This window comes from Rhizoctonia solani, chromosome 4 (assembly GCF_016906535.1).
Source record: "Rhizoctonia solani chromosome 4, complete sequence".
NCBI classification, from domain to species: Eukaryota; Fungi; Basidiomycota; class Agaricomycetes; order Cantharellales; family Ceratobasidiaceae; genus Rhizoctonia; species Rhizoctonia solani.
The window spans coordinates 1,096,905-1,112,498 of record NC_057373.1 but is presented as its reverse complement, the minus strand read 5'-3'; the positions used below and the strand labels follow the sequence as shown (position 1 = coordinate 1,112,498).

General features: G+C 49.2%; 9 protein-coding genes across 9 annotated transcripts; 4 read left to right on the top strand and 5 right to left on the bottom strand.

The window, feature by feature from the left end:
* Positions 1 to 180: 180 nt before the first annotated feature.
* Positions 181 to 2,050, bottom strand: RhiXN_00349 (BRCA1 carboxy-terminus (BRCT) domain protein; the record flags this gene model as incomplete). Its single annotated transcript, XM_043320168.1, has 7 exons — positions 181 to 253; positions 304 to 719; positions 773 to 794; positions 857 to 1,102; positions 1,143 to 1,530; positions 1,585 to 1,894; positions 1,955 to 2,050. 7 exons carry the CDS (start codon positions 2,048 to 2,050, stop codon positions 181 to 183), a joined length of 1,551 nt encoding a protein of 516 aa, XP_043179180.1.
* Positions 2,051 to 2,259: 209 nt separating this feature from the next.
* Positions 2,260 to 3,756, top strand: RhiXN_00348 (D-isomer specific 2-hydroxyacid dehydrogenase, NAD binding domain; the record flags this gene model as incomplete). Its single annotated transcript, XM_043320167.1, has 2 exons — positions 2,260 to 2,649; positions 2,719 to 3,756. 2 exons carry the CDS (start codon positions 2,260 to 2,262, stop codon positions 3,754 to 3,756), a joined length of 1,428 nt encoding a protein of 475 aa, XP_043179179.1.
* A 113-nt stretch (positions 3,757 to 3,869) lies between these two features.
* On the bottom strand, positions 3,870 to 5,272 carry RhiXN_00347 (DNA repair helicase RHP51; the record flags this gene model as incomplete). The annotated part of the gene is made up of 8 exons (XM_043320166.1): positions 3,870 to 3,996; positions 4,045 to 4,166; positions 4,219 to 4,348; positions 4,408 to 4,616; positions 4,671 to 4,762; positions 4,815 to 4,925; positions 4,953 to 5,127; positions 5,183 to 5,272. The coding sequence occupies 8 exons, from the start codon at positions 5,270 to 5,272 to the stop codon at positions 3,870 to 3,872; spliced, it is 1,056 nt and encodes a 351-aa protein (XP_043179178.1).
* A 201-nt stretch (positions 5,273 to 5,473) lies between these two features.
* On the bottom strand, positions 5,474 to 6,552 carry RhiXN_00346 (ribosomal protein L4/L1 family; the record flags this gene model as incomplete). The annotated part of the gene is made up of 3 exons (XM_043320165.1): positions 5,474 to 6,228; positions 6,280 to 6,451; positions 6,505 to 6,552. 3 exons carry the CDS (start codon positions 6,550 to 6,552, stop codon positions 5,474 to 5,476), a joined length of 975 nt encoding a protein of 324 aa, XP_043179177.1.
* Positions 6,553 to 8,422: 1,870 nt separating this feature from the next.
* RhiXN_00345 (ribosomal protein S9/S16) lies at positions 8,423 to 8,957 on the top strand (the record flags this gene model as incomplete). The annotated part of the gene is made up of 3 exons (XM_043320164.1): positions 8,423 to 8,461; positions 8,516 to 8,895; positions 8,948 to 8,957. The coding sequence occupies 3 exons, from the start codon at positions 8,423 to 8,425 to the stop codon at positions 8,955 to 8,957; spliced, it is 429 nt and encodes a 142-aa protein (XP_043179176.1).
* A 281-nt stretch (positions 8,958 to 9,238) lies between these two features.
* On the bottom strand, positions 9,239 to 10,506 carry RhiXN_00344 (aquaporin, Major intrinsic protein family; the record flags this gene model as incomplete). The annotated part of the gene is made up of 7 exons (XM_043320163.1): positions 9,239 to 9,517; positions 9,567 to 9,692; positions 9,743 to 9,802; positions 9,855 to 9,921; positions 9,971 to 10,132; positions 10,182 to 10,378; positions 10,429 to 10,506. The coding sequence occupies 7 exons, from the start codon at positions 10,504 to 10,506 to the stop codon at positions 9,239 to 9,241; spliced, it is 969 nt and encodes a 322-aa protein (XP_043179175.1).
* A 516-nt stretch (positions 10,507 to 11,022) lies between these two features.
* Positions 11,023 to 13,380, bottom strand: RhiXN_00343 (pre-rRNA-processing protein ESF1; the record flags this gene model as incomplete). The annotated part of the gene is made up of 6 exons (XM_043320162.1): positions 11,023 to 11,236; positions 11,290 to 12,104; positions 12,158 to 12,215; positions 12,272 to 12,418; positions 12,472 to 13,177; positions 13,239 to 13,380. The coding sequence occupies 6 exons, from the start codon at positions 13,378 to 13,380 to the stop codon at positions 11,023 to 11,025; spliced, it is 2,082 nt and encodes a 693-aa protein (XP_043179174.1).
* A 556-nt stretch (positions 13,381 to 13,936) lies between these two features.
* Positions 13,937 to 14,612, top strand: RhiXN_00342 (uncharacterized protein; the record flags this gene model as incomplete). The annotated part of the gene is made up of 4 exons (XM_043320161.1): positions 13,937 to 14,035; positions 14,083 to 14,258; positions 14,310 to 14,465; positions 14,522 to 14,612. The coding sequence occupies 4 exons, from the start codon at positions 13,937 to 13,939 to the stop codon at positions 14,610 to 14,612; spliced, it is 522 nt and encodes a 173-aa protein (XP_043179173.1).
* A 274-nt stretch (positions 14,613 to 14,886) lies between these two features.
* On the top strand, positions 14,887 to 15,525 carry RhiXN_00341 (mitochondrial import inner membrane translocase subunit TIM17; the record flags this gene model as incomplete). The annotated part of the gene is made up of 3 exons (XM_043320160.1): positions 14,887 to 15,109; positions 15,168 to 15,287; positions 15,344 to 15,525. The coding sequence occupies 3 exons, from the start codon at positions 14,887 to 14,889 to the stop codon at positions 15,523 to 15,525; spliced, it is 525 nt and encodes a 174-aa protein (XP_043179172.1).
* Between the last annotated feature and the right edge of the window lie 69 nt (positions 15,526 to 15,594).

The following is a 15,594-nucleotide window of genomic DNA, read 5'->3' as shown; positions in this document are numbered from 1 at the left end:
TCGACCCGGCGCAAACCCGGGAAAACACAGGGACAGGCACGACGCAACACAAATTAATTAAAGCGAACTAGAGGCTAGTAATACAATTTCGAACATGGAGGGTAATGTATCACACAGGCCCAGAGAGAATAAATAGCGAGACCCAGCCAAGAGTTCAAGTTTTCAGAGAATTCACAATGTTCAATACGCGCTGCGCATCGGTTGCTGGGCGATAATAGTACGCCATCCAAGAGTTGAACGAGTGGTTTGGTGACTGCGACTTGCGTGTGAGTAATTCGACCCAAGTAACTTCTATCCACTTACATTTTCATACAGATCCTGGAAAAAGGCTCTGAGTGAGAACCAGGATCGCGAGCATACGTCCATGCCAGGCGTTTTTGCAGGAACTCCTGATCATGTTCGGTGAATCTGTGTCCCGGTTTCTTATTGCCCACTGAAGAGCTGCTGGGCACAGGAGAAGGAGGCAAATCAGCCATAGCAGCGTTGATAATATCTTCTTCCGTGAGGGTATCGACCACCCGTTGATCAGAGACAACCGCAAACCCCTCGTACGACACGATCTGTTGCTCCTCTATGCACTTGCGGATCCAAGCGACGGGGACGGCAATTCGGTCGATTGCTTCGGCCTCCTGCGCAAGCTCTTGATATTGAGGGGCAGACCTGGAAACAATAATGTAGGCTGCGTCTTCCATCTTGAATGCCGTGGTGCCACCATGATCCTAGGCATAAGGGATGAATAGGCCTCGATGCAATACAAAACAAATAAACGTACCCTTATTGATTTAATAACAGCTCTACGATCCGGCAGGTCGATCTGCAACCAAAACTGCATTGGTCGTCTCCAAATGTGAACAACTTCTTGGGAGTTCGCGAGGAAGAAGCATGAGACAGTGGTAGAATATCGAATACATCGTCCGAGTCGTTTTCAAGCCTCATTCCCAGTGGTTGAGATTCCGATGGGAGATTGAGATGCAGCGAGGTAAAGTCGCCGGGCAATACTTGGGATTCTCGTCGCTTGGGGCCGCGCTTGGTGGAACCAGCAGGGAGCGGAGACCGTCTTCTTTGTCCGGGCCTGCTGCGTATGGGGGCCGGACCTGGGACTCTGGGACAGTTGGCCCTGCGAGGAGTCGCGTCTGGCGAACTTGGTGGTTGGTTGATCAGGCGACACGTGCCGTTCGTGTACTTGAGACTTGCGCTTGGGGGAAACGTATGCCTGGCCTTCCCTCTTTATTCGCTCCCATTCCTCGCAAGAGGAGAGGAACAGAGTGCTATATTCGGGGTCGGTTGGTAGTCGACCGTAGTCTGCAGGAGCAGGGAGGGTGCCTGGAGGATTTGCGTGGGGAAAGACTGGCGGAAAAGTATCTGGTCGAGGATTGCCTGGGGGATTCTGCATAGTGAGATGGGGCACAAACAGCAGTGTGTGTTTCGGGGTTGAGTGGAGGGGTGGCCGTGGTCCTGGTCGGAGCACCAGATGAGACTGGCAGTTCTCCTCCGGGAAGACGAGTCGGTGACGTGGGGGTCGGCCATGGCCTTTGGGAACAGTGAGCACGCACCGAAGCAGTAAAATAAATTGGAGATAAATACCGTTGGTGTCCGCATGGTCCTCTTCCTTGATATCCTGTTTAACATGTGGCACATGTGAATCGCCTGGTTCTTCGTACAGACTTTCGTCGACGATTTCGGGGTCCTGGATACGCAGATTGCCCCAATCTACGTCTTCGCCGAGGAGTTTGCCCGCACTAACACAGGCTTCGATCCACTCTACAAAGAGCACAATCCGCTCCGAACCCGTGTCCAATTGATTGCGCGCACATTCGCGTCCATTCCGTGTCTGAGCATCCACCAGTATCACGTTTGCCTTCTCAATCCTGGGAGCAGGTGCTCCCCCATTCGCCTGCACATTGTGTCTGTTATATCATATAGGGTGGATAGGGTTGTCAACATTCAGACATACCAATATGGATTTCAGGAGCCCAGGCCTATTCGGACATGAAGGTTCAATATATATCGCCAGTGGAAGCCCAGATGATGTCTTGAAAATTCGAGCCATAGGACTGGCAGAATAGCGATGGAACCTGAAACAGCGTTTCCGTTTTCCAAATGCGATCTCTCAGGACCACGATCATGCTGACATAAGATACCACCTTAGGTGAGACATGACTTATGATTGCGAGATCACGCATATCCGAATGGCCCAAAAAACCTCAAAAGCGGCCGTCAGAGTCCGATTGACTCAAACTTGTTCTCTCTGCGACCATCATGTCGACTCCCATTGCTATCCCCCGCCAAGCACAAGATACGTTCGATGACCATGCGGTGTCGACCTCTCCTCCGTTCGTTCACCGTGCTACCGACTACGGCACCAGCCCTCGCCAGTCCTCGCCGACGTTCAATCCCTCTGCTGGGCCTGCCTTTGGTGTAAGGCCAAAGGTCCTTAAGCCCTTTGCTACCGAAGAACTTCGTCTCTTGCTGCTCGAGAACATCAGCCAGGACGCCGTCCGCGCATTCACCGACCTCGGATTTCAGGTCGACTTTCACAAAAAGGCTTTCTCCGAGGCTGAACTCGTCGATTCAATCGGAAAATACCACGCCATTGGCATTCGCTCCAAGACCAAAATCACAGCCCGTGTCTTGAAGGCTGCTACCAAAGTGAGCACCCCCCCCCCGACCGATGCACAAGTCGACTTGAGAAACTGATCACCACATTCGCATATATAGCTCCTAGTCATCGGTTGCTTCTGCATCGGTACTAACCAAGTCGACCTCGACACCGCCGCACGAGCCGGTATCCCCGTCTTCAACTCTCCGTTCTCCAACTCGCGCTCCGTCGCCGAGCTCGTCATTGCCGAAATTATTGCGCTCTCCCGCCAACTATTTGAACGAGCATACGAAATGCGTTCCGGAATATGGAACAAGCTCTCGGCCGGGTGCTGGGAAATCCGTGGCAAGACGCTCGGAATCGTCGGGTACGGGCACATTGGCTCGCAGTTGTCGGTCCTCGCCGAGGCGTTTGGTATGCGTGTGGTCTACTACGACGTCTTGAACCTCATGCCGCTCGGGTCGGCCACACAGGTCCCGGATCTCGAGACCTTGTTGTCTCAGTCCGACTTTGTCACGCTGCATGTGCCCGAACTCCAAGAGACGACGGGAATGATTAGCACCAAGGAGCTCGGATGGATGCGTCGTGGCGCCTATTTGATCAATAATGCGCGCGGCAAGGTTGTTGATATTCCTGCACTCATCGAAGCGCTCGAGTCCAAGAAAATCGCTGGTGCAGCCATCGACGTTTACCCCGCCGAACCGGGAGGAAATGGTCAACCGTTTGACGACCAGCTCAACCCGTGGGCATCTCGCCTCCGCGCACTCCCCAATGTCATTCTCACACCCCATATTGGTGGAAGTACCGAAGAGGCTCAGCGCATGATCGGATTCGAGGTCTCAAGCGCACTCGCCAGGTATCTATCATATGGCGCAACTCTGGGTGCTGTCAACTTCCCAGAAGTGGACTTGCGCGCCATCACCGCGGAGCAAGATTTTATTCGCGTGTGCTATGTACATCAGAATCAACCTGGTGTGCTTCGGCAACTCAACGAGATTCTTATGGACCATAACGTCGAGAAGCAATATTCAGATTCCAAGGCAGATGTTGCGTACCTCATGGCCGATATATCGAATGTTAGCGAAGCGGATATTCAGGACATCCATGATCGCATTAGCCATACAAAGGCTAATATCATCACTCGTCTTCTTACATGAGTTCTAAATTCTCCTTGTTTAAAAACTTGTAAAACACTGGATTATAATTTAAATACTGTAGAATGGAAAAGAATACACATGCATAACAAAGCCACCCGCACCGTGTGAGCGTACTACTCTTCTTCAGGATCGCCAATACCATATGAATGAATTGCAAACTGAGCCTCGCTCTCTGGCAGACAAGGAGAATCGTAGATTTTACATATGCGCGTATTGCCTCTTCCTTTCTTGAGCTGGAGTCTACCAGAATGTCAAACGTGATCAATTCCATCACAACTGAGAACTTACCGGGTAGTAGAAGCATGCGCAATGATATTCCCTCCAATGGGTTTGACACCTCCAGCATATGGTCCAGCCGCAGCGTCAGGAGATGACATGACTTGATTGGTGATCACAACCGCAATACCAAACTGATTGATTTCATATGTTAAGAGAAATTTCGGGAAATCGAGTATTACTCACCTCATCAGCCAGGCGCTGCAACACACGCAAGAATTTTCCCAGATGCGCTTGTCGCGCTGAGAGCTCCCCACGACCAGAAAAGTCAGTTCGGTAAAGATTGGTACACGAATCGACAATCAAAAGCGCGAATCTACAGGCACCGAAGCTCCACGTGAGCGATGGATTCACGCTCAAAAACTGGAGGCGTACCTAGATTGCGACATCAGCGCACTAGCCTGGACGAGGAGTGCATTCTGATGATCAGCGTTGTACGCTCGAGCATAGGCGACGTTTTGCAAGACTTCTTCTCCGTCTAGACCGAGACGCTCGGCTACCTGCAGCAGTCGAACAGGACGGAACCCGCCCTCGGTGTCAATGTACATGCATTTGCCTTCTCCACCGCCCATATTGGAAGGTAGCTGCGTTATAAAATATTAGAGGCGAAGTAGAACATGATTATCGCAGCGATTTACCTGACAGGTCACAGCAAGCGTATGGCATAATTGGGATTTACCTGTTCTGAATTCGCCAAACAATTCTGTGATTGATCCTGTCTCAATCCCGCCTGAGGCGCAACCGTAAGAACCGAGAAGAAAACATTGATGGATACGGCTTACCGCCCAGAAGAGTATCTAATTGCGTTGACCCAGTAGTGATGCAAACCAGCTCGGACCGCAAATTATGGACTTCTGTGGCCGTCACAAAACCGAGTGGCACGATTTTATGGGCTGGGGTGATTCTATTAGTAAACTGACCAACAGGTTCGAAACGGTCATCGAGCTCACTCTCGGCCAGAATACGATCGGCTTTCTGCTCGGAAATGCCCTTGATCGCAATAAGGTTCTTTTTCGGCGTATAAGCCACCGCTTCAAGCGTGTAAAGACCGGCGGCCTTGAGTTTCTCGCAGTCTTGTGCGGAAATACCAAATTGCTGTGACCATATGGTCAATGTCTTGTAGCAAACGCATTAGTACCACATCACTCACTTGCAAGGCCTCAACGACCTTGGGACCGGCCATCATATCCTCTTCTTGTTCCCCGGAATCACCATTAGAGCGCTGAGAGGGTTGAGACATTGCGGCTAGAAGAATTTAGCTGGTGGAGTGGTAGTGGGATGTGGTGGCACAATTCAAGTCGGCGCGATCGGGGGCCGGAGATTTATTCGATCTGCGGCGCGTGAGTCAGAAAGTCATGTGACTTTGGAGCTATTTTATAACCCAATGTTAATTTGGATTTACAACTAGCATACATTTGGGATGCAATATAAAGATAGGTCACTACGACGCAGGGGCCTCACTAGTTGGCGAGTTTAATGCACTATCCCTAGATTCTAGTGGTACGATCAACTCGTGTTTTTGTTGGGGACCAAGCTCCCGCTCGAACCACTCGATGGCTTCAATATCAAGAATAACTCGCTTCCACCGTAGGACATCATACACTGTGGCGTTGGAGGCCGTCTCGCATAAGAGTGTTGGAATGTTCCTGCTGGCTAAATTGAGTGCCTCCGGAATCTCACTCTTTCCCGTAACAAATAGAGTGCGATCTGTCCATCCCAGCTCTTCGACCCGAATTCGCAGGCTCTTGGTCTTGGGCGTAGGCCATTCGAGAGTGGAAACAGCACCCAGCTGCCCGTCTCGTAGTTTTGCGCTCAAAGCAATACGCATACCGAGCTCGCGAACTTTGCGTGGGAGGAGTGTTTTAAAGTCTCGCGGTTTGGGACCAAATGCGGTTCCTCCTCCACGAATGGATGGAGAACGAATGTCGCCCAATCGAGCCCGACCAGTCCCCTTTTGAGGGCGAATTTTCCTGTTCGATCCACTTACTTCGGCTCGGGTCTTGGTGCTCGCTGTACCCTGGCGGAGACCATCCAGATGATAGACGACGCAGGCATGCAGGATATCTCGACGGAGATTCTGGCCGAATACATCATGGGAAAGGGGGATAGCGAAGGTTGATGATCTGGGCTCCGACTTCGAGCGACCAAGAAGACTAGACATGGTGAGGTATATAGGTTTCTTCTCGATGGGGAGAGCTGTCAAGGTGTTACTAAATCCCGAAAATGATATTGGATGATCAAACCAACCTTGTAGAGGTACATCGACGATACTGTCAATGTCCAGGGGCCCAACATTCCCTTCCGATTGAATCCATTCCATTACAGGATCAGTAATATCCTGTTGATCGCCCAGTACAAGATCCTCATTGGGAATCGGGGACGAAGAGGAGTACCTCACAGCGGTATATTGCGGTACAACCTATCCTTCATACGAATGATTAGGGTTCATTAGTAGTCCGGGATGTTACTTACGTTGTGTCGGAACAGTCCCCTACAGGAGGCCTGGATTTGCCTGAGCATTTTGGACGAGAACAAGCAAAGAAGTTACACAGTGGCTGTGTTCTAGGGCACAGCCACATATTTTCAAACCCAAGATAAGATAATCATGTCATTTGTACTTGAAACAGTCGGTATATACTTGACGACATCATACTTCAAGACCACGTTAAAATTTGTTCGTAATTATATATAGGTATACTGATGCCCATATTCCTATATGTATTTGGCAAAGCTAAACACCACTCAAAAATACAACTGCGTCTGGATGCCTGAATGATATTTCAAAACGATGCAGATATCACTAGTACTAGTACCGTCAGTGATGACTAGCTGATTGACTATATATATCCAAGGGTAAGGATCTAAGTATGCAGTTGGGTCAATCGAGGCTGGTGGTCGTAGATTTCTCCAAGCTCAGTAACTATTTCAGAATCCTGCACAATGGCTATGTGGTAGTATTGAAGCCAAGTTACGCACCGTGAACCCACAAGGTGCGGATAATCCGCACCCTGACTATACTTTGGCCCGCAGGTCACGTGTCTCGGAGATGAAAATCCAGACCCCAGGGTGCGGATAATCCGCACCTTGGGGAACACAGTGTACATGAGTAGGGCCGAGATGAAGAAAGAGCAGAAAGCTGGAGAAAGGAGCCTGATTTAATCGGATAGTCGCTAGACGCTTACCAAATTACGCACTTATCCTCTGCCCGCTCGTCCGCGTCGGCTACGAGACCCAGACCGGTGAGGTTGGGAACCCCCGCGGCTGCGAAGCAGCGAGGGTGGACCGGGGGCGCCCGACCGCGAGTCTGGCTCGTGGGTGGGCGGCCCAAACCAGCTCTCGTAACCTATGGGATGGTAGGTGGGATAAAACGACATGCGGAGGCGTGCCGCGACACTCGGTGTGTACGAGGCCGGATGGTGGAGGAGGCGGACGCAAGTCGACACGACATGAAGTGGTCGTCACGTGACTCGCTACATGCTCCGGCTAAGTCGCTGTTTTGCGACCCCGCAGGCTTCGTCGCAAAACGTCCAACCTATTAGTAGACTTTCTGTAGAGAGAGGCGGAGAAACGTTCCAAAAACGACCTCGGAGAAGGAGGCGGTCAGTGCGGGGAGCGTGGGCTCATCGACTAGACTTAGAATTTATCCACTCACATCCGTATTTTCGGTGAGCCTGTGTAAAATACTTGTGAAAGGTAAACAATCATAAACGGAAAATTAAACGAGTGAAGTATATGCGGTTAAGAACCCAGTCCACTGCACGAATTAGGGTTTTGGTTAAAGATCATGTTATTTAGTTGAGAATGTTATAGTGAATATTAGAATCTCCCAAACACTTCAGGTGGCTATTGATCTCGAGCGGCATATATTATCTGCGGTCGCATTATTAAAGAATAATAAAGTATACAGTAGGCGGGGAGAACTATGGCTTGATTGAGCCCTAAGATCTGAGACATGTTATATTGCTACTGTGAGCCATGGGTAACTAAACATCATGGTAATACTGGAAAAGTTAGCTCCAACCGCCAGACTGGTCATTCATTCGTGTACGAACAGAATCTAAGTCGAATGTAATGTCTGGCGCTTAATGTAACTATTACTTTGTCCAAACATCTTACAACACGGAATCTCGGATGCAATTTGATCGTCAACGAACAGTCCATCAACGACGTTCCCGAGCCCCAAGCCAGTGAGTATTGCTGCTAGTTCAATTTCTGGACTTATATCATGGGTGTTCTATGTGAGCCGGAGCTCTTTTTCGGGTGGAATTGCTGGAATGGATCAAGGCCTGTTGAATGGATCGAATGGCATTTGGATGGATAATTTTGGACAATCACTTACATTATTCCAGCTCGATAGCCGCCGCAAGACACACGGCGCACAATAAACAAAATGAGCAAACAGGCCGTTCAGACTTTCGGAAAGAAGAAGGTGTGTCACTTGTGCAATCTATGCGTGTTTCCCAGCTCATTGACTCTCAAACAGACCGCCACTGCGGTCGCCCATGCGCGTGAAGGTCGTGGTCTCCTCCGTATCAACGGTTCGCCCATCGAACTTGTTCAGCCCGAGATTCTGCGCTACAAGGTTTACGAGCCTGTACTCGTAGTCGGCGAGGACAAGTTCCAGACTGTTGATATCCGAGTCCGTGTCAAGGGTGGTGGACACACCTCTCAAGTCTATGCTATCCGCCAGGCGATCGCCAAGGCGGTTGTTGCGTACTATGCCAAGTACCACGATGCCGCGAGCGCGTTGGAGCTCAAGAAGCAACTGGTTACCTATGACAGGACGCTGTTAATTGCAGACCCCAGGCGGGCGGAGCCCAAGAAGTTTGGTGGACAGGGTGCTCGTGCTCGCAGGCAAAAGAGGTATGTGCTTCATTGGTGCGTGTATGTAATTCAACTCAAACCAGTTCTACAGTTACCGGTAAACGGTATTTGTACATTACTTGCATCCTGTATGCTCGTGTTCTTATGTCTATCCATGCATTTTGTTCAATTTACTGCAAACTTCTATGGTGTCTTACGTGAGATAATCTGCGAAACGTCGACTAAACAAATGCAAAAGTGGATGCGATTAATTGAGATTATAACGGGAAAATGAAAAATGAAATCGGAATGAACATCAGTGCTAATAATACAACAACCAAGACAGCGTTCAGATCGAATGTTCGTCAAGCCAATGGAACATCCTTGAAATCCAGGATTTTTCTTAGACTATATGTTGCTCTTTGTTCTTATGATTGCCATTCACCCCGTTCACGGCGTGACCGTTGGTTCCGTTCATAGCATATCCGTTGGTATTCGCAGGTGCGACGTTGGTATCATCGTCCGTGCGGGATCTTGAAAGCATGTTTCCCAAAGGATCAGGGGGTGACATCTTGGGGTCAGCGACATCCTGGTCTGGGTTGAGCTTCCAGTACTTGATGTGTTTCAGGAAACCGTAGAACAGTGTCGCCATAAGGCTACCAATAAAAGGACCAAGCCAGTACTAGATCTCAAATCAACGTTCATTCGTAGCATGAGGTCATATAACATACCACCCAATGGTCCTTGTCAAAACCGCTAACGACCGCTGGGCCAAAGGCACGAGCGGTGTTCATCGCGGCACCTGTGTATACAACCCCCCAGAGGTGGCATGCAAAGAGAGTAAGGCCGATACCAATCTGTAAAATGAATTAGACTGATATACGCGGTCGAATATAAAATTACCAACAGGAGCGAACGGAGTACTTCTATGCTTTTCAGCAGCTAGCATTAGCACGGCAAGAACAAGCTGAGATGGGTAATCAGTATTATGACTTTATGTATTATGTGTGACCACTCACTGCGGATGTAAGGAAGGCTTCAATAAAAACAGCTTGAGCAGCATTGACTCCTTGAGCAGGAGAGGGCCTATTGAAATCTTGTAAGCGATGAGTAAATATGTTGGGTCGTGACATACGTGACGACAAGTTCTCCAGGTAGTAGTGCAAGGAGGAGGGCAGATGCCACAATACCTCCAATCAATTGTGCAAGACAGTAGAGTACCCAGCGAACAGGCCCAATGGCACCAATCAAGAGCAGAGAGGTAGCAACGGCGGGATTAAAGACGCCACCAGTAACGCTGGCTTGATTATTAGCTGATGCATAGACAATGTGTATCTGCTACTCACCGATAGAAGAACCAAACAGACACGAGCAACGATAGCCCCATAGAGACTGAGATATACAGTAGTTGCTCTATAGAGGCGACCCTGTTAATAGACTGAGCTCCATCACCTTCAGGGTTATTGGCAGCAGCCGCAACAGATGCCTGGTTAGAGTACGCGGCGGCTTGGATGCCACCGAGGCCGAGTAACAGGAAAAGAATCTGTAGGCCAACAATAAATAACTAAATTAGATGAAGAAACGAAGACATACCGTCCCCACAAATTCGAGGGCAGCAGCGTGGAGGTCGCCGCGCAAGTTGCCAAAAAGCGATTTGGAGTCTGTCTTCATGGTGAGTACTGAAGATACAGTACGTGAAGGAGATTACGCTCAAAGGATAGAGAAGAGGCCTATGGGCCACGAAGCGTTTTTAACATGCGAGAATTCTATGCGTCATTGATAGCCCAGACCGATTATGACGCAGTTGTGTCAAGGAAAGAGCCACTATTACGCCTTGATCGACAAGAGTAGGAGATAGCGCGGAAGAATAACTGTATTAGGACCCTTGGCTAGGGCAGAGTAAAAAACGTAATCTGGTTGTACTCGGCTATGGCTATGTGAGTCTGGCTTTGCTCCTAGCTTCGGTCTTACAAACGGAATAGCACGTGTAAGGATGAGCTCTGGGATTGGGAGGGACGCAAAAGGGAGGCAAACACACCCCTGTTCCACCGCCACACGTGTCATAGTATCTCGATCTGGACGACTCCGATCAATCGTGCTTCTTAATGAGACGCCTGATATAGGCAACACGTTACTACTACAGCAAGCTCCACTCTGCGGCTATTCTTTTGTCCAGTACTACTCGAATCACAATTTCTGTCGCTTGCCAATACCCGGCCGAGCGATGCTACTTTTTCGCTTCACACTCTCAACAATACTTTTCAGACTTCGGTCGTCTGAATCATTCTCCCGAACGGCCTTGATCTTTTCTCGTGCTTGAGCCTCTTCCTTGGATTGCTGCTCTCGCTGTCTCTTTGCTCGCTCATCAAGAAGTGCCTTCATCGCTTTCGTATTTTGGAAGCTGTAGAAATAGGGGTCAGAGTTTTGCCAAGGTGTCAACATGCCGAAACTCACTGTGGGTTAGACGGGTCGATAGCAAATGCGTGATCCTCGTGAAGTGCAGCAAACCGTTCGTCCTTGACATCAATATGGAAGTCCCGCCCATCCTCCGCCTCATTCATATTCACTCCCTTTTTGTCCCTTCGGCGCGATTTCTTCCCCGACCGACTTGCTTTCTCGGCTTTGATAACTGCGCGCATATCAAAATGTTTTGGTTCGATGTCGGCGGCCGTATTCGGATCTGGTGCGAGTAACAGCTCCAACTCGGCATCATTCGACACCTTACGATCTTCCTGGGTCGAATCAGAGAGGTTGGAGCCCTTGGGCTTGTTTCCTGGTTTTGCAGGTGGAGGCACAACTTCGTCCTCGCCATCATTACCAAAGAAGTCGTCTCCAGACTCTCCATCGTCCTTGGCGAGTGTGGGATCGGCGTCGCGTTTGGATTTCTTCTGCTGCCTTTTCTCCTTTTGCTTGCGCTTGTATCGATCGAGGGTTGTTTCTTCCTCTTCATCGATCGGCGCCTTGGAGCTCAGTGCCGGCATAAACGTGATTTCGAGGTCCCCAGACTTATTATTTCCTCCATCGTCACCCCATCCTTCTGGAAGATCGTCGTTGTCTCCACCAAGCAGCAGGCCTCGCAATGTTTCACGGTCTTGACGCTTGCCCTCCAAGGGGGTTTCGTTTTCGTCGTCATCTTCGCTGCTGGATGCCAACAAAGCGCGGAAATCTTCCTCCTCAACTTCTTTTCTTGTCATCCGTCTCCGAGTGATTTTGTTCCTTTCAGGATCGTCGTCATCCCAAGTTAGCTTGACTTTAGAATGCCGTAAAGCCTAGAATTGGTGGGTGAGATCTTCGAGCTTATTGATGAAGCTAATGTACCTACGTCAGTGACGAAGTCCATTCCTTTCGTGGACGCTTGAGCTTCAGAAGTGCATTCGTCTCTAGGTAGAATCATTAGGTGGAGTGCATTTCGGATTAATCTATCAATATAACCCACCGGGATTCTTGCGTAAACTCCATATCCTCTGGAACGTAACTAAAGTCGAAAATGTTGGCCGAGCGCTCCAGCTCTGTTCCATGTAATTCATTATAGATGTGCGATGCGGTGGACGGGGAGTCACATGTAATAATCGCATAGTAGTATCTGGTGTGTGTACATTAGCAGGATATTGTAATATCATGATTGGATGCACTCACCGTAATCTATCCAGCTGATACTGTCGTAGCGCGTCGTCATCATAATCGTCTTCTCCATTCTGTGCAGTGAAGATAGTTTCCGCGTTGACCTCCTCGTCCGAATCCACTTCATCTGCACGTGCACCCCGACCCTTTTTGAAGAGTTCTTTAGGCGGACCTTCGCGCTCCTCTTTCTCCATCCTTTCTTTCCCGAAATCACTGGGGTATACCGCCACTCGCAAGACCTTTGACTTGCCTCCAGCTGGCAGCACAGAGGTAGTAACGCGGAACAGGTGTGCGGCTGTGACATGGTCCCAATCCAAATTAACCGCTGCAAGCCTGGTTGTGGGCTCAGCCGTCTCTTCATCACCCTCGTCTTCTTGAGTATTAGATGTGTATGCTTTGGCCTGTGCATCCAAATCAGCAAAGGTGGATTCATCCAGGTCGATATCGAGTAATTCGTTGGCCTTTTTGCCTTTGCTTGTACTTGGCTGCGAAACCTGTCGGCCAATAGCAACCTCTTCCGTATCCGACTCATCCGATTCTCCAGAGGCTTCCTCTTCACTAGAACTCTCCATGAGGACCTCACCTCGGGCATAGTCGATAGCAGGCGCTGGTGGTTTGGAGCTACTTTCCTCACCCTCGTCTAGACGGTAGAAACGGCGCAGATTGTCCTTGTCTTTTGACTTGGATATTTTACGGCCATATTTATCTACCCGCGCCTTTTCTATGAATTAAATAGAATAAGCAATACTACACAGCGGGTGCCAGATACTGAATGTACGCACGGGTGGCTTTGTTCCCATTACCATCATCCTCTTCACCAAGTAAAGACTTGAACCTCGAGTCAACAACAACCTTGTTCTTTGCTCGTCTGGGTTTGCGAAAGCGCGGGTCTGACTTGAGGCGAGCAAATCGAGGATCGGACATGTGTGTATCGGCGATGGTGTAACACTACAGTTTTCCAAAAAATTGTGCACAGCCACTGATCGACAACCCTGAGTTATTTTCAGGTAGAGTTTCTCCAGTCAGCAGTTGTACAAACGCATTTTTCGCTGTTAACGCAACGATACGAATACAATTAAAAGACGCTGTGAATGGTCATGCATGCCACGACTGTCAGACACAGGGTTACCATTCAGTATGGCCTGATTCCAACCGTCAGAGACCAATGGAAACGGGGGTCTGGAAGGCACGTGTTGGCTTGGTGATGAGAGGTATATCAATACCTTCCTGTCTGCCCACAGTTTATTTCAACCACCACTTGGTGTCTTTCCTTCGTCACCTTTCTTTCGTTCTTTTCAGTCCACCGGCGGGACTTTTCTCATACTCCAGTGCGTGGCAACCAGTATGACTTAAAACCCCCAGCTTGTACTGATAGAATACGCTATAGATTCATACCAAGCCCAATCTCTGGCACGCAGGACGGCCCTTACAAACAGCCACACTTTAACTAACAACTTTTCAATCTTTAAATACGCCACCAATGATGTTCACCAGGCGCGTTGCCGTGTTCGTATCTCTCCTTATTGGAACTTTGGTCCAGGCTGCAGTTATTCCTGTGCCCATGCCTGTCGCAAACACTGTATGTCCGTTCCGACGAGTTGGAGTTCGTTTCTGACGTTTATCTAGGCTTCTGAACTGAAACTCCGCGATGTCAAGATGATTTCAGTATACGAGAAACGTCAAGACGACGTCGTTGCGATCGGTGATAGTACTCCTATGAAGGCACCCGCAGGTGTCTTGGAAGTCTACCGCAGACAGGGGGACATTGTTTCTGTTGGAGATAGCGAACCCATGAAAGCCCCGTGAGTATATTCATTCTCTGTACCGATGCGTGTGCTGATCATTAATTATAGTGATGGTGTATTGGCAGTTTACCCTCGTCAAGTAGGAGATATCGTTACAGTTAGCGATAGCCAACCCATGAAGGCACCCAGTGGTCAATTGCAAAACTACCCGCGTCAGGATCCAGCTATTGTTGAGGTCGGCGATAGTGCCCCCGTGCAAGCTCCGTGAGTTTTATGACAATTTCACTATTAACCTCTGGTACTCATGCCTTTTTTTTTAGTGATGGTGTACTTCAACCTTATCGCCGCAAGGTTGCTCTCAAGGAGCTTCCTCGCATGAGGCGCACACGCAGCTCCAAGCGTCACGCATGAATGACGACGTAGATAGCAAAGGTTTTGGTTGATTTCTGTTTGTTTGATGTATACAACCCAGGTGGTGCTTGGTATATTTAGTTAATACAACCTTCCTTTTTTCCGTTAGAGTGCATAATTTGTAGTGCATACAAGTAAGAAAACAATGGATGGTGGTATTGATTCTTAACCAATGGCCCTGAAGGTCTTGGTCATTTAACGCTGAGATCATGTGACTTGCCTCTCGTTTCCCAATCCCACCCCATCACTATCTAACTTACCGTTCGTTTCCGACATGGCGTCGACTATGTCATTCGAGCCTGAAAAAAAGCAGACTAGGCAGAGTATCGAGCCATCCGCCTACGAGCCTAAATCATCTGTTCAAAATGCGGCGTTTGTGGGGTTGCAATCAGCCGGTGTCGGGACGCTTGTTAGTGCTGTTCAAAATGCGCTCGACCAACACAATCGAGGCGCTGCTGGTATCCTTACACGTACCGGAGGAACAATTGGATTCTTTAGTGAGCATACATATGGGGGATGAGTTGGCAGGGGTTAACCATGTTCCATGGTATATAGCTGCGATGGGAGCGACATTTGCGTTCACAGAAGCTGCGGTAGCTAATCAACGCCAGACTGACGACTCGCTGAATGGGGCTGCTGGTGGATGTGCTGCCGGGATGTTGGCCGGTCTCCGAGGTATGCATTTTACTAACCAGATAAATATAATTAATTTACGAACCGATAACTCTCAGCTCGTTCCATCCCGATGGCCTTTGCGTCTTGTGCAGTCATCGGAACACTGGTCGCATCGTTCGATGCCGCTGGCCGGTCCTTGACCGGAGGCGTTCAGGATACGGCAGGAATAGATACCAGGGCAGAAAGGCGCAGTCGATTCTTCAAGAAGCCTCCCCCTCTAGACGCTGTGACAGAGTAATTTTGTCAAGTTCAGTTGCAAAACTTTAATTGAGAGTGCAGTTGTTTCATTTCTCTGGGAATTATATGC